This window comes from Pan paniscus, chromosome 3 (assembly GCF_029289425.2).
Source record: "Pan paniscus chromosome 3, NHGRI_mPanPan1-v2.0_pri, whole genome shotgun sequence".
Taxonomy (NCBI): Eukaryota; Metazoa; Chordata; class Mammalia; order Primates; family Hominidae; genus Pan; species Pan paniscus.
Genome location: NC_073252.2, coordinates 74,185,493 through 74,200,855, shown reverse-complemented (window position 1 = coordinate 74,200,855; position 15,363 = coordinate 74,185,493). Strand labels below are relative to the sequence as shown.

Below are 15,363 nucleotides of genomic sequence, written 5' to 3'. Positions count from 1 at the left end.
GCCCAGGTAATTTTTGTATTTTTAGTAGAGATGGGGTTTCACCATGTTGGCCAAGATGGTCTCAATCTCTTGACCTGTGATCCGCCCGCCTCCGCCTCCCAAAAGTCTAACAGAGTTTTTGAGGTGAGGTGCAAGAAACTCTAGGGACATATGGTATTAAGACATATGTGACTAGTAGGTTTTCTGTTCTTATTTTTTAAGGTAGTGGAGGAGGACAACCAAAATGAATTACACTTGGGCTAACGTTGCCGCTCTATTAAGTCAAAAATAGTATTCACCAGTAAGATTTCTATGATTTTGGTGTGAAACACAATACGTAACAACTCTTTTAACGTTTTCTCCAGCGACAGACACAAGTCTTAAAGGCTGAAAAAATGGCGTTCTCCTAGAGGATTTTTCTCAAAACTAGACAGAGAAGCACGCAAAATTTAGCACTTTCCAAGAACAAATGTTAGAGCCTACCTCCTGGGTCCGCCCTCCCCATTTGTGTCCCTTGGCTTCGGGCCCAGCTGGAGACCCACTGGGTGTTCCATGGTGGCTCGGCAGGTCCCGACCCTCACCTGCATGATGCGCTGCTCTGCCCCTCACGAGTCCGCGTCGTCCTGCAGCTGGCGAGGCGCCACGGATGGAGACCCGCAGCCTTCTCCAGGCTGGAAGAGCGCCCGCTTCAGGCCCGGCGGTTTCGAGTGCCCGCCAGAAGAGGGAGAGGCGAACAAGGACTTGTTACGCATGGGCGGGCGTGGCAGCTTGGTTGCCAGGCAATGCAGAGGCCTAACACAGGGGATGGTTGTGGGTACTGACGCGCCAGGTCCTGGAGCATCTATCCCAAGCACTGCCTTTCCTGTTCCCTTTGTGGTGCTGGTGCTGACATTCTTGTCAACTTTTCCCTCCATCACCACCATTGAATCAACCGATTGTTTCAGAGACTCTGGCACCCTTCAAACCCCGAGTCCTGTCTTCATGGAGAAATAACAAACTCCTGTGGTGGAGAACCCTTCAGAGGAGGCGTTCTTAACCTGGAATCCATAGACTATATATTTTTTTGTTTTGAGACAGAGTCTTGCTCTGTCTCACCGGCTGGAGTGAAGTGGTGCAAACACTGCTCACAGCAGCCTCCACCTCCACGGCTCAAGCAGTCCTCCTGTCTAAGCATCCCATGTAGCTGGGATCACAGATGCATGTGCCATCATACCCAGCTAACTTCTTAAATTTTTTTGTACAGACAGGTGTCTCACATGTTGCCCAGGCTGGTTTTGAACTCCTGAGCTCAAGTGATCCTCCCACCTCAGCCTCCCAAAGTGCTGGGATTACAGGCATGAGCCACTACACTTAGCCCATACAATGTATTTGGATAGATTTTAGGGAATATCTTGCCCCCCAGCCCCCAAGTGTACACGTAATTTTGTTGTATGTGTACATTTTTTTCTGAAATTAAGAGCCAGAGCTTTCATTAGATGCTTAAATGGGACTGTAGGCTCCCCAACTCCATCTTAAAAAATCCACTGCCTTAAGTGACAGAAGCTCTGGCTTTAGGCCAGGCACAGTGGCACAAGCCTGCAGTCCCAGCTCTTTGGGAGGCTGAGGCAGGTGGATCACTTGAGGTCAGGAGTTCAAGACCAGCCTGGCCAACATGGTGAAACCTCATCTCTACTAAAAATACAAAAACTAACAGGACGTGGCAGGTGCCTGTAATCCCAGCTACTCAGGAGGCTGAGGCAGGAGAATCACTTGAACCCAGGAGGCAGAGTTTGCAGTGAGTCAAGATCACGCCACTGCACTCCAGCCTGGGCGACAGAGTGAGATCTGTCTAAATTAAAAAAAAAAAAAAAAAAAAAAGCTCTGGTTTTAGGTAGGATGCCTAGACAGGTAGGGGTTCCTCTGTGTTTAAATTAAGGAAAGGATGTTTACTGGGAGATGCCAGGAACTTGAGGAAAACACTTGGTGTTTTATACAAGTTGTTTTACACAGTTCCAGAGATATACTCACAGGACTTGGAAAGAAAAAAAAATGTTTTTAATGACATAACTTTAAACTTGGGTTCAACATGGGACCAGTCCATCTCTAGTGCCTAGCTGATACTTAATACAAATCTTATACTCCTAGTAGCCCATATATTCTGTTGTGTTTGTGTATGAGACATGAATCTGTTAAATATAAATAATTAAAAACATATCACAATTTTTGTAATCATGTCTTGGTATTTTTCTCATCTTCTTCTTCTCTTTCTTCTTCTTATTCATCCCAGGAGCCCTAAAAATGTTACCTATGTCTCTCTGGGTTTCTGAGAGGCCCTGGGAACTGCTGATTAAATTAATATTCTTTTCTTATTTTGACAATCCAAAGTCCAGGCTAGTTGAAGTACTGTGCACAGAACTAGCTAATGCTGCCCCATGCATTTGTGGTTTTAGGGCAGCATGCTCTCCTTGCTCTCAAGTCCCTATCTTATCAAGGCAATTTATTTTTCTAAAAATAATGTATTTTTTTCTCTTCTGCTTCTTCTTATGTTCTTCACTCAGGTTAACAAGAAGTGAAATTCAGGAACTTTGTTAGTAAAAGGTGTAACTTAAGCTATAATAATTGGTCAACATTAGAAAGACAAAGATTTGTTAGATACTCTGCTCTGAAGAATGTCTGTATAGACCCAATTCTACCTACTCAAAAGAGCCACTCCTTTCCAATCGGCCAGCAACCTTCCTGATGGAGGAGGTGGGAATCTAAGACAGAGGTCAGAAGGAAAAAAGATCAAGGGGAACCTGAGAGGAGATAAATTCAATCTCCATCTGAAGTTAACTCTGTGCCCACTAAACATTTATTTGATGTTAAAAGTTCCCAATGTGTGTTCATGATCCTCTATTAATAAGATTATTTTCTTTCTGCTAATAGACAAGACTGGTTGCCTTTCAGATATTGCGAGGTGAAGTAACTTATTTTAGGATAAATTGAATACTATGAGTTGGTAGAAGAAGTTAGTCCTCTGATATATTTGTAGCAATCAGAAATCCATTATACAGTTTATAAATCAGAACTTGCTTATTGGACTATTGGATGGGTTATGGCCCAATCCTCCAACTAGTATAGTTTCAGTTGGTGCTCACATTCTAAGATTGGTAGCTACTGGGCATTCTGGTATTTATGAGAGCTGGTGGTTTTGTCACTGACAAAAATCCAAACATGATAAACTAAAACAGCTCATTAAAACTCAACTCTCAACTCTCTCTGACTGCCTTTAATGAAAACATCAAAAAAGCATATGGGCAGGGCACGGTGACTCATGCCTGTAATCCCAGCACTTTAGGAGGCCAAGGCAGGTGGATAACCTGTGGTCAGGAGTTCGAGACCAGCCTGGCCAACATGGTGAAACCCCATCTCTACTAAAAATACAAAAAAAATACAAAAAAAAAATTAGCTGAGCATGGTGGCGCATGCCTGTAATCCCAGCTAGTCGGGAGGCTGAGGCAGGAGAATCGCTTGAACCCAGGAGGCAGAGGTTGCAGTGAGCCAAGATCACACCACTGCACTCCAGCCTGGGTGACAGAGCCAAACTGTCTCAAAAAAAAAATGCATGTGTGCCGTACTGTCAAACCTGGCAGGGATCTAAGGAACATCATTATTTACAGGTTTATTACACAGTATTTCTCATTAAAACACTAAGCAAAAATATTTTTAGATTTTTTAATTTTCAACAAATTGAACATTTACAACATTGTTACAACTGAGAACATTGACAACACAGGGATTTTCAACAGAGTACATTTAGCAAGGATTTTTTTCAGAAGAAAACAAAATGTCAGTACATTTTGTATTCCATAGCATTGCTCTGTGGAAAATTAGCTGGCATCCTGTAAAAAAAGAAAAATTGAATTAAAGTGTAAATGACCACGTGAATGTGTGTATATAATGTTTGTATATAGACATTTCTATAAATATTTTGTCATAGAATAACATTAGCATCTGACATATTTCCCATCTGTATATATATATATATACACACACACACACACACACACGCACACAGACAGAAGAAATATATATATGTGTGTGTGTGTGTATATATATATATATATATATATATATATTTTTTTTTTTTTTTTTTTTTTTGAGACAGAGTCTTGCTCTGTTGCCCAGGTTGGAGTGCAGTGGCGTGATCTTGGCTCACTGCAACCTCCACCTCCCTGGATCAAGCAATTCTCCTGCCTCAGCCTCCTGAGTAGCTGGTATTACAGAAGTGCACCACCATGCCCAGCTAATTTTTGTATTTTTAGTAGAGACAGAGTTTCACCATGTTGGTCAGGCTGGTCTCGAATTCCTGACCTCTAGTGATCTGCCCCTTTGGCCTCCCAAAGTGCTGGGATTACAGGGGTGAGTCACCGTACCCAGCCTGTCTGTATATTTTTAACTATATATCATTTAATCTGTCTCTAATGGAACACTTATTCTGTATGTCTGTGTCTTCCAACAGTTTACAGTATTTAACTATTTAAAAGTGATTTCCTAAAGCTCATTAATACCAATAAGATTTATGAATAAGCTATTTCAAAAGCTTACATTTACTCCTTGTATATCTATTTCCTCCTATATTTGCAACTAAATCATTCTATTTTATGTTTAACCACTTTCTAAATAAATATAGGTCATCAGGATAGAGAAAGGCCTTAGAAAATCAGATGAGAAAAAAAAAGAAAAAATGATTATTATATTGTTTTTCTATTGGCAAAATAAAATGAAATCACAAGTACATTAGTTTATGTACACCCTAATCTTGAAAATAATCTGAATAAAGCAATTATTCTCAATTTTGGAGGTTTTTTTTTTTTTTACTAAATTCACCAAATCATGGATTAAATTCTGTTTCACATTGTGAACACTCTAATACTTATTTCAATGTTACAATCACAGGTATTTTTTCCCATTTAATATTAAGCTATTTAATAAAATTTTTAAATGCCAATGTACATTTATAATATTATAAAAGATAAAATAGTTTCTTTTCCATTAGCTCTCTGTTCTTTGTTCCTTGAAAAAATACAAAATTAAGGATATGTTTTCTCATATTCCTTATGTGAACATAATTTATCAGGCCTCTTCTGAAGCAGGAGTTAATACCAAACACAGTCTGCAAATTCAAGTTTCTAATTATGTCCCATGAGCACATTAAATTTTTCCTTCACTTTTCCACTATTTGAATCTTTTATTTCTTTCTTTTCTAATTGAATTGGCTAACACATTAAGAACTACATTAAATAAGAAATTAGAGAGTATCTTTATCTTGTTCCTGACATTAACGGAAAAGCTCCAAAGTGTTTCACTAACAAGCCAGCTACTGTACTAACTTGGTTTGAGACCATTGTATAAATCATGTCAAGAAAGGATTAATCTCTTCCTAATAGATCAGAAATTGATGTGAAATTTTACCAAAAGCATCTGTTGAGATTATCATAATTTTTCTTCTAATAGTGAAAACTTTTAACACACTTCTTAACGTTGAACCATCCTTGAGTTGCTGGAACAAATCTTAGTGGGGTCATAAAATTATTTAAGTATACTGATGAATACTGTTTAATATTATTCCTTTTAAATTTTTACATTAATATTTATAAATACAATTTACTTACAGTTTCATTTTTTATACTTTTTTAAAGTTTTTATATTAATATTATGCTGGCTTCATAAAAATATTGGGTAATTTTTCTTCTTTCTCTGAGCTGAAAAAATTCAAAATTATTGGCTTAGTACTTTTTGAGGGTATATTGTGGGTATAGTTTCTTTTTTTTTCTTCTTCTTCTTCTTTTTGAGACAGAGTATAGTTTTGAGTGGGCATGGTTTCCTTTTTTTTTGCTCTTGTTGCCCAGGCTGGAGTACAATGGTGCAATCTTGGCTCACTGCAACCTCTGCCTCCTGGGTTCAAGTGATTCTCCTGCCTCAGCCTCCCGAGTAGCTGGGATTACAGGCATGCACCACCACGCCAGGCTAATTTTGTATTTTTAGGAGAGACAGGATTTCTCCATGTTGGTCAGGCTGGTCAGGCTACCGACCTCAGGTGATCTGCCCACCTTGGCCTCCCAAGGTGCTGGGATTATAGGTGTGAGCCACTGTGCCCAGCCGCGGGTATAGTTTCTAGATAACATATTCCAATTTTTTCCCCATACCTATTAGTCTGTTTAGTGTTTTTCTTTCTTCTGAGGTCAATTTTGGTAGCACCTACTTTATTAGACAATCCTCCATTTTATCCAGGTTTCCAAACTGATGTGTAGAGAGATGTGCAAAGTACTCTTTCATGATTTTTATTTCTTCTCTGTTTAATTTCTCTTTTCATTTGTACTTTTCTATATTTATGATTTTATCCTTTTTCTTGATTACACTAGTATAATTTATTTTATTTTTTGTAAAGAATTACTGACAGATTTTTGCTTTGTTTACTGTCCTTCTACTTTACTATTTTTAACATCAATTTCTTCTTTCATTTTTATAACTTTCTTCCTTCTGCCTTCTTGAAGTTTACTTTGTTGTTGTTGTTTTGGTTGTGGTTTTTTTTTTTTTTTTTGTGTGTGAGATAAATTCTTGTTCTATTGCCTTGGCTGGAGTGCAGAGGAAAGATCATAGCTCACAGCCTCAAACTCCTGGGCTCAAGCCATCCTCCCATCTCAGCCTCTGAAGTAGCTAGGACTACAGGCATGCACCACCACATCTGGCTAATTTTTTTCTTAAGTATTTGTAGAGATGGGGTCTCAAAATCCTGTGCTCAGGCGATCCTCGTGCCCTAGCCTCCCAAAGTGATGGGATTACAGGCATGAGCCACTATGCCCAGTCTAAAATGAATGATATATTTGAAAAAATATGTTCAGCATAAAATCTGGATTTAGGATTACAAAACTTAATAGAATACACTTTTATTTCTGTGGTATAAATTTATGAATCTGCATTTGGGTTTGATTTCAACATTTATCGTCTAATAAAATATTAGGATTAACATATTTATTAAACATGTGGGAACAGTCAACAGCTACTAAATTTCTACTCTATGTCCAGCACTGAGGTAGAAATTCTGGTAGCACAAAAGAAGAGGTAACATTCTCTCATGTCTTTCCACATTTTAAAATATTCTCTAGAAACTGGTAAATCACTAGCTTTTATAAAGAATCTTTGAGTATCAGTTATTTAGATGACAGAAGTACTTTCAGTCTGTAAATCTTGGCCCGTTATGATAGACACTGATTACTGCAATAAGAATTCATTCCCTGACATATCCTACTTGCACAATAAATGATGATAAGATCAATGTCTACAAAATCACTTATGATCATTACTATTGTGACATAGTCTGAGGAATAAATGACATAGGCAAAGCAAATGAAGCCCTAAAAAACTGATATTTTCTCATTACAATAAAGCCCTTACAGCTCCTATCATTGTAGTATTTATATGGAACATTCATGTACATATGCAATCAAATAATAGAAATATATTTAACATAGTTTAATTTGTGACTATTTGAAAACAACAGCAAATGTCAAACTGTGTTGAACTGTGAAATGCATACTATTTTATTTATTTATTTATTTATTTCTCACATACCATTTTAAATGAACCCTGCTGACCTTCTTCCATTCCGTGGCTGAAAAATAATAGATTAGAAATAAATCAGTGTAACTAAAGATGCAAGCTAACAGTCATAGAAACAGATCGATGATTTAGAGGAGTGTTTAACGTGCATCACAATCATCTAAAGGGCTTTTTACAACATAGACTGCTGGACCCCATAGCCAGAATTTCTGATTTAGTAAGTCTGAGAATCCTGAGAAATTTGTATTTCTAAGAAGTTCTGAGGTGCTGCTAATGCTGCAAAGACCACCGTGAACTAGATGCTATTTGACTTTGCTTATTTCCTTGATGGTACCAACATTTTAAAACAAATGTTCTCAATTTTAATTTGATATGAACCAAAAGGAACTTACTGAAGTCAGGGCTGTTTAGCTGCTTACTCCTTCCTGCTATCAGTCCAATTCCTTCATTCAATCCATTCTCTAATTTGCTGTTAGAATTATTTTCCAAAAGGCAAATCTTACCACATTTGCCCCCTCCTTAGCCTTTAGTGTAAAGCTGAAATTTCTTAGCTAAATATTTCATCAACCAATTCCCATTGATGCTTCAGGATTCAGCCCTTGAAGTCTTCTCTGTACCTCTTCCATTCCCCAGCTGGAATTAAATGCTTTTCTTTTGGAAATCACAGCCTTTGGACTACAAGTGCATTTCACACAGTACTTTATATTTGTTTACTTATCTGTTTTGGAGCCTATCTAAATTCCTAGAGCATAGGAATGGAATCCTATCTGTCTTTATAGTCCCAGCCCTTGGTACATTGCTCAGCACCCAGTAGAAGTTCAATAAATAGTTGTTGAATGAATTAATTAAAACTTTCTGGTAATGTATTAAGGATGCAAATATTTTGCAAAGTGTAGCTGCCTAGAAAAAAAACCTCACATTTTATAGACAATGTGGACAAACAAAATCAGAACTGTAATCCTGAAATTCTGTCTACTTATACCTTTTATTATGGCAGATTCTTTTAATTTTAAGAATTTGTGAAAGTATTCATAACTCTTCCAATCTACTGAGTCAAAAATTTTGTAAATAATTCCATAGAACATAAGGAATAGTGTATCTTTAAGACAGTTACTTTCTATACATAAAATGTCATGGAATTAAAGTGTCAAATAGGTGAATGCTATTTGAGGTGTTTAAACATGAGCAATAGATCAAAGAAGAGATCAGAGATCAGAGATACTGTGGTATTGAAGCAATAAGGTGGTGACAGAAGTGAATGTCAGACTGTAACACCTGATGCCAAACATCTATAAACTTTAAAACTTAATTGAAATGTAAAAGTTAAATACACAGGGAACATATTTTTAAATTTTGGTGTAGATTGATTTTTTTAAAATACAGTATGTACCTACCCTGAATAAAAAATATCCTCGACTTTGACTTGCAAAGGGACTTTGGAATTCTTCCTAGAAGAGAAAATGAGGGCATTACAAATCACATAACACTAAAAATAAGTGCAAATTCTCCTTGAAAGTACATTGAGGGTCAAAATTACTTTCAACTGTCATAACTAAACATAGAGGGAATCAGGGACTTGAATAGAGAATTTTTGTATCATACCTGAAAATTTTCAACAACTAGCAGTATTATCAGAATCTTATATTTAAAAATAATTTCCTTGTCAGTGTGACAGATTTGCCTTTCAGGAATTTTATCAGTTGTAGGTGAATTCATCAATAAGTAGAAAGAGAAATGACAGACATTTCATAATTGACTATATTTAAAATCTCCTTTCAGCATTTTGTTAGAATGAAATAATTTATTTAAAATACATATTGCATGTGTTAACCCATGAACAGGGGAAAATATAAAACAGAATTGTGTCAAAGCTAAAAAACATTATCCAATATTTCTACAGAAATGTAGTTTGAAATTGAGGGACAAATTTGGTAAACTACATTTATTCAATGAAGCTTTAGGATAGATGTTCCTAATATAATTATATGTGCAGAATGTTAATTTTTAAATATCCAAATATTAACAGGAATGACCCAATTATTCATAATAAGTATATCTTTTTCTTAAACATTTCATTTTAAGCTTCATGAAAAAAATACATTAACATTTTATGGTTTCCATAAAATTGGCTTATAGCTTCAACTTCCTATTTTCATTAACAATTACCTATATCATAAAAGCATTATCAGCATGGCTATCACCATGAAATCTTTCAGCCAAGACCTTTTTTAACTATTTTATAATACGAATACAATCATATTAAATTCTAAGAAATGGCTTTGATGTATGTTTAAATTCTGAAATACTTAGTTTGCAACAAACGTATTTTAAATCCTCAATATTTGTACTTAATTTTCATCTTTACTATAACTCCCCAAATTACTTAATGTTGAAAAAAATCTGTATTTGAAAATGTACACACTGTATACATGTATCAAAATATCACGTGTACCCCCAAAATATGTATAACTATAATAAACCAATGAAAAACAAAAAATAAATTTTTTTTAAGTTTTCAAAATTTAAAAAAATGTACACATATAAACCATATGTTTATATACCTATATAAGCAACGTTCTCAGCTGGGCACAGTGGCGCATGCCTGTAATCTGAGCACTTTGGGAGGCTGATGTTGGAGAATCACTTGAGCCCAGGAGTTTGAGACCAGCCTGGGCAACATAGAGAGACCTAGTCTCTACAAATAATAAAAAAATTGAGCCAGGTGCGATGGCATACACCTGTGGACCCAGCTCCTCAGGCTCCTCAGGAGGCTGATGTGGGAGGATTGCCTGAGCCCAGGAGGTCAAGTCTGCAGTAAGCCATGATCACGTCACTGCACTCCAGCCTAGGTGACAGAGAAAGACCCTGTCTCAAAAAAATAATGATAATAAAAATAAAAAAATTCAAATGCATATTATATTAAAGAGAAAAAACTAAAAGTCCAGACAAAATGTAAATTTAAATGTGCCAAATACAAACTTCCAAATGCTAAACCCAAACATACAGATCTTTTTAGAGTTTTATCATTAGCATAGAGCATCATATAAAATAATTTGGGAGGTAAAGATAAAAGATGTGGGAATGATATTGGAAGATGTCTAGCAAACAAAATTTAAGAAAAGTGTTTTAAGATCTAAAACCTCATTTCTTCAAGAATTCAAAATATTTCACTATCAAAGATATATTTTAAAATTAGATGACTTAGGCCCAGCAAAGCGAACACTCTCCTGCAATTGCATTTCTATTCATCTTTTACATTATTTTCTTTCATAGCTTTCTAGGAAATTGACTGGCTGCAAAATACCCTTAAGATCTATCATTTGTCTGAAAATATAGATGGTATCACTGAAGATGGAAAATTCAGTCAATGTACTAAGCTGGCCACAATACTGAGTGATTAGCTTTGGTTTTGTAAATCACGGCACTGAAATAATGTAGTCACACTAATGATTGTTGGTGTCTTTTAAGAAACTGTATCTTTAAGTTGAAATTGTTTACTAATTCATAACTCAAGCAAACACTTTTAAGAAGTAAAAGTTAAATCAAAAAAGCATGTATTACTTCTAGAGAGTTTGATGACAACTGCTTTTTTCTTCATTCTGCAAATTCTAAAATTTTAAGGGGCTACTGCCTAAGATCTTACATTTCTCTTTACAGTTGGCATCAGATATTGTCTTCTTTGATGGAAACTTCATTTAAGAATGTGAAGATTCTAGGGAGGAAATACTGGCCATAAAAATAAATTTTGAGGAATATATTCACCTAAACTCTATGTGTTTTTAAAAGTATCTGAAAACTTTGGGTAGCACTTTAAGAAGAATAAATTAAATATGGTGTTGAAATTAAGGAAAACTTTGATGATCTGAACTCAACTTCTTTTTTTTCTTTTTTTTTTTTTTGAGATGGAGTCTTGCTCTGTCACCCAGGCTGGAGTGCAGTGGCACGATCTCGGCTTACTGAAACCTCTGCCTCCCTGGTTCAAACGATTCTCCTGCCTCAGCCTGCCAAATAGCTGGGATTACAGGTGCCGCCACCATGCCAGCTGATTTTTTTTTGTTTTTGTTTTTGTATTTTTAGTAGAGATGGGATTTCATCATGATGGACAGGCTGGTCTCAAACTCCTGACCTCAGCTGATCCGCCCACCTCGGGCTCCCAAAGTGCTGGGATTTCAGGCGTGAGCCACCGCGCCCAGCCTGAATTCAACTTTTAATAATAAAATACATAATTTAAAAATAACATAATAAAAGTATCCAAATTAAACTATAAAGGGTACAGCATAGTGAAAAAAAAATTGCCTAGATCAGAAGTCAGAAAACTATTTTGTACTTTCTCTTACTAATACGATCTGGGGAAACTCCTTCAACTATTCTGACTTGCTTTCCCTTTTGTAAATGGGAAATAATACTTGTATAAGTACTAACGGAGTTCCTCAAAGGATAAAATGAGATAATATAAGACTGAAAATTATAATGTATTACAGCAAGGGAAGGCATTACTTAAAAAAATAATCCTAGAGGCCGGGCGCAGTGGCTCACGCCTGTAATACCAGCACTTTGGGAAGCCGAGGCGGGCGGATCACGAGGTCAGGAGATCGAGACCATCCTGGCTTACACGGTGAAACTCCGTCTCTACTAAAAATACAACAAATTAGCCGGGCGTAGCGGCGGGCGCCTGTGATCCCAGCTCCTCGGGAGGCTGAGGCAGGCGAATGGTGTGAACCCGGGGGACGGAGCTTGCAGTGAGCCGAGATCGCACCTCTGGGCGACAGAGCAAGAGTCCGTCCCAAAAAAAAAAAAAAAATATATATATATATATATATAATCCTAGAAATTATCAGTGTTACAAAGGTTAGGATTTTTTTTCTTTTTTTTTTTTTCGAGACGGAGTCTCGCGCTGTCACTCAGGCTGGAGTGCAGTGGCGAGATTTCAGCTCACTGCAACCTCTGCCTCCCCGGTTCAAGCGATTCTTCTGCCTCAGCCTCCCGAGTAGCTGGGATCACAGGCGCCCACCGCCACGCCCGGCTAATTTTTGTATTTTTAGTAGAGACGGGGTTTCACCATGTTGGCCAGGCTGGTCTCAAACTCCTGACCTCAAATGATCCACCCACCTCAGCCTCCCAAAGTGCTGGGATTACAGGTGTGAGCGACAAGAGTTAGGATTCTTTTTAAATGACTGTAAAATCTCCACAGTGTAACACAGTAAGAATGTGTTAATGGGGTTACATTCATCTTACACATAGATGCTGGATTTAGGTCACATTTTTTGTTGAAAAAAACAAAGTATATATATTTAGTTTCCGATATTTACTTCATGAACCATACTCTTACTTTTTTTTTTTTTTTTGAGACGGAGTCTTGCTCTGTCACCCAAGCTGGAGTGCAGTGCAACCTCTGCCTCCTGGGTTCAAGCGATTCTTGTGCCTCAGTCTCCGAGTACCTGGGATTACAGGCATGCGCCAATATGCCTGGCTAATTTTTTTTTTGTATTTTTAGTAGAGACGGGGTTTCGCCATGTTGCCAAGGCTGGTCTTGAACTCCTGACCTCAAGGGATCCACCCACCTGGGCCTTCCAAAGTTGAAGGGATTACAGGTGTGAGCCACCAGGCCTGGCCCACTCTTAACAACATTTAAATACTTGAGCAGAAAGCTTGCCATCCTAGCTATTTGCCAAGCTGGATACAGAGGGGCAGTACATTGTCCTTTATTTGTTCTCTTATTCCTACCTAAGGACTGGACAAAAGCAGTGTCCTTTCTTAAACCAAGAATAGATTTTCTCACCAAAAGTCATGGCTTTTGGAAAACAGTATAATTCCAGCTTTCCTCAATGTCCACAGCTTCAGCTAGAAGGGACACAATATTGCAGGGGGCCATGGAAAGGCGGCTTGAACAATTCTCTTCTAGTCTGCAAACAGATGCTCTTACATTGGCTAACTGGGTATTAGTGTGGGCTTATCCTGAAGAGCAGCATTTGATGAACTACCACAGCTGGGAATTAACAGAAAGGGCTGCCCCACACGGAATGGCAAAGCCAGCATGCAGTTTGTATTACATACGTCCACTCTGAATCTCTTCATTCTTCTCTCATGCAGGTGAGGAACGAGCTGCAGCAACGGATGCACAACTGACGACTGAGAGGACATGAACACACACGTGAATGAGTGCATGGCTTCTCAGCACTGGCCATCAAGACGGTTTCCTATTTGTTTTTGTTTTTACCCACTAAACTTGTCCCAGACAAAACAGAAAATTAAAGATGTCACCTAAAACAGGTCTTTGGGAGCAATTCAAAGAACTGTGGAGAATAAACCAAGAGGTGGGATAAAATTTGGTAGCTCTACGCTGGGATTTTTATCCTTATATTGAGAAGAAGCACTTTCCTGACGGCTGCAGCTCTCTTGTGAACTGTCAGCAAGTAAAACCCCTCACTGCCTCTTTGAGAGGCAAAAGGCAGTCTGTCTGTTACTAGACTTACTCAAAATAATTCGGACCAGGCGAAACCCACACTGCCAGTAGCAATTTTCCACTATAAACATGTTAATCTGGAAGATTATACTATACACACATCTAATAACCTCCTTTATAAATTATATACTTAAAACGGAAACGTTGGGAGCAAGACAACAATGTGTGAAAATGACAATGTGTTCTCGATAGTGAAAACTGTGACTAAGATACATTTTCCCAAAATGTAAAGGTGCCAAGACAAAGAAAATGAAAGCACACTTGAGATATGTAGCTACCTACCTGATATGGCTGCATTTTTTAAAAAGGTATGGGTCACATTGAGACTTCTCATTAATCTTAAATTCATTTATCACATGGATTATGTTGAGCCCTGTATAACAGTTATCTGTGAACTAATTCAACTTGTATTTGGTGTAAAGCCAGTATAATCTTTCGCCTCCTCATATGTAATATTCCATGTGATAAATATTTCAAACTGAGTTTAAGATTATAGTTACCTTTCCATAGGTATATATCTGTTTAAAATACACTATGCTCCTCATTCCCTAAATTGGTTCATGGAAGTGAATCACAAGTGTGGAAATAATATTATAGTCAAATAATTTCTAAGTATTCTAGATTGAAACACCAAGTAGGTTGGTTAGCATTTTTAAAACCCATGCATACAAAAAGAAAAACTACCGCTAATACTACATGATTTTAAAGTGAACTGAATTCAAATTATTGGTTTTTGGCTAACCTTAGAGAATACATTCTCACATTAAATGCCTAATTACTAATAAGAAGATCTTACGAATAGAAGAGGATATTTCTAATTATATTTAATTACATTTTTGACAATCATTCTTTAAAATAAAAAATGCCCTTGGATCAAATGATTTTTAAATTTGCAACAATTGCCATCTGAAACAATATGTTTTACTTATTTATTTGCTTTTTTTATTTTCTTGGTCTTTAGAATGTGTTTCACAAAAGCAGGGATTTTTCTTTCTTTTCTTTTCTTTTTTTTTTTTTTTTTTGAGACAGAGTATCGCTCTGTCGTCCAGGCTGGAGTGCAGTGGCGTGATCTCAGCTCACTGCAACCTCCACCTCCTGGGTACAAGCAATTCTCTTGCCTCAACCTCCCGAGTAGCTGGGACCACAGGCGTGCCCCACCACATCTGGCTAATTTTTGTATTTTTAGTAGAGACAGGGTTTCACCATGTTGGCCAGGCTGGTCTCGAACTCTGTACTTCAAGTGATCCTCCTGCCTCGGCCTCCCAAACTGCTGGGATTACAGGCATGAGCCACCATACCTGGCCAGGGATTTCTTTTTTAAATTTTGTTTTATTTATTGC

The 15,363-nt window shown here is 37.3% G+C and overlaps 2 protein-coding genes across 3 annotated transcripts in view; both read right to left on the bottom strand.

Moving 5' to 3' along the window:
* PDCL2 (phosducin like 2) overlaps positions 1–739 on the bottom strand; it is a 37,864-nt gene extending 37,125 nt beyond the window's left edge. Inside the window, exon 1 of the mRNA XM_003806475.6 lies at positions 561–739. Within this exon, the coding sequence (XP_003806523.1) occupies positions 561–566 (6 nt within the window). The 5' untranslated portion in view covers positions 567–739. The remainder of the gene's footprint in view (positions 1–560) is intronic.
* Positions 740–3,658: 2,919 nt separating this feature from the next.
* Positions 3,659–15,363, bottom strand: part of NMU (neuromedin U) — a 37,796-nt gene continuing 26,091 nt past the window's right edge. For both annotated transcript variants that reach the window (XM_003806476.6, XM_008954288.6), the window contains exons 7-10: positions 13,615–13,689; positions 8,955–9,008; positions 7,573–7,612; positions 3,659–3,839 (exon numbers count right to left, since the gene is read on the bottom strand). In XM_003806476.6, coding sequence (XP_003806524.3) covers positions 7,577–7,612; positions 8,955–9,008; positions 13,615–13,689 — 165 coding nt within the window. In that variant the 3' untranslated portion in view covers positions 3,659–3,839; positions 7,573–7,576. The remainder of the gene's footprint in view (positions 3,840–7,572; positions 7,613–8,954; positions 9,009–13,614; positions 13,690–15,363) is intronic.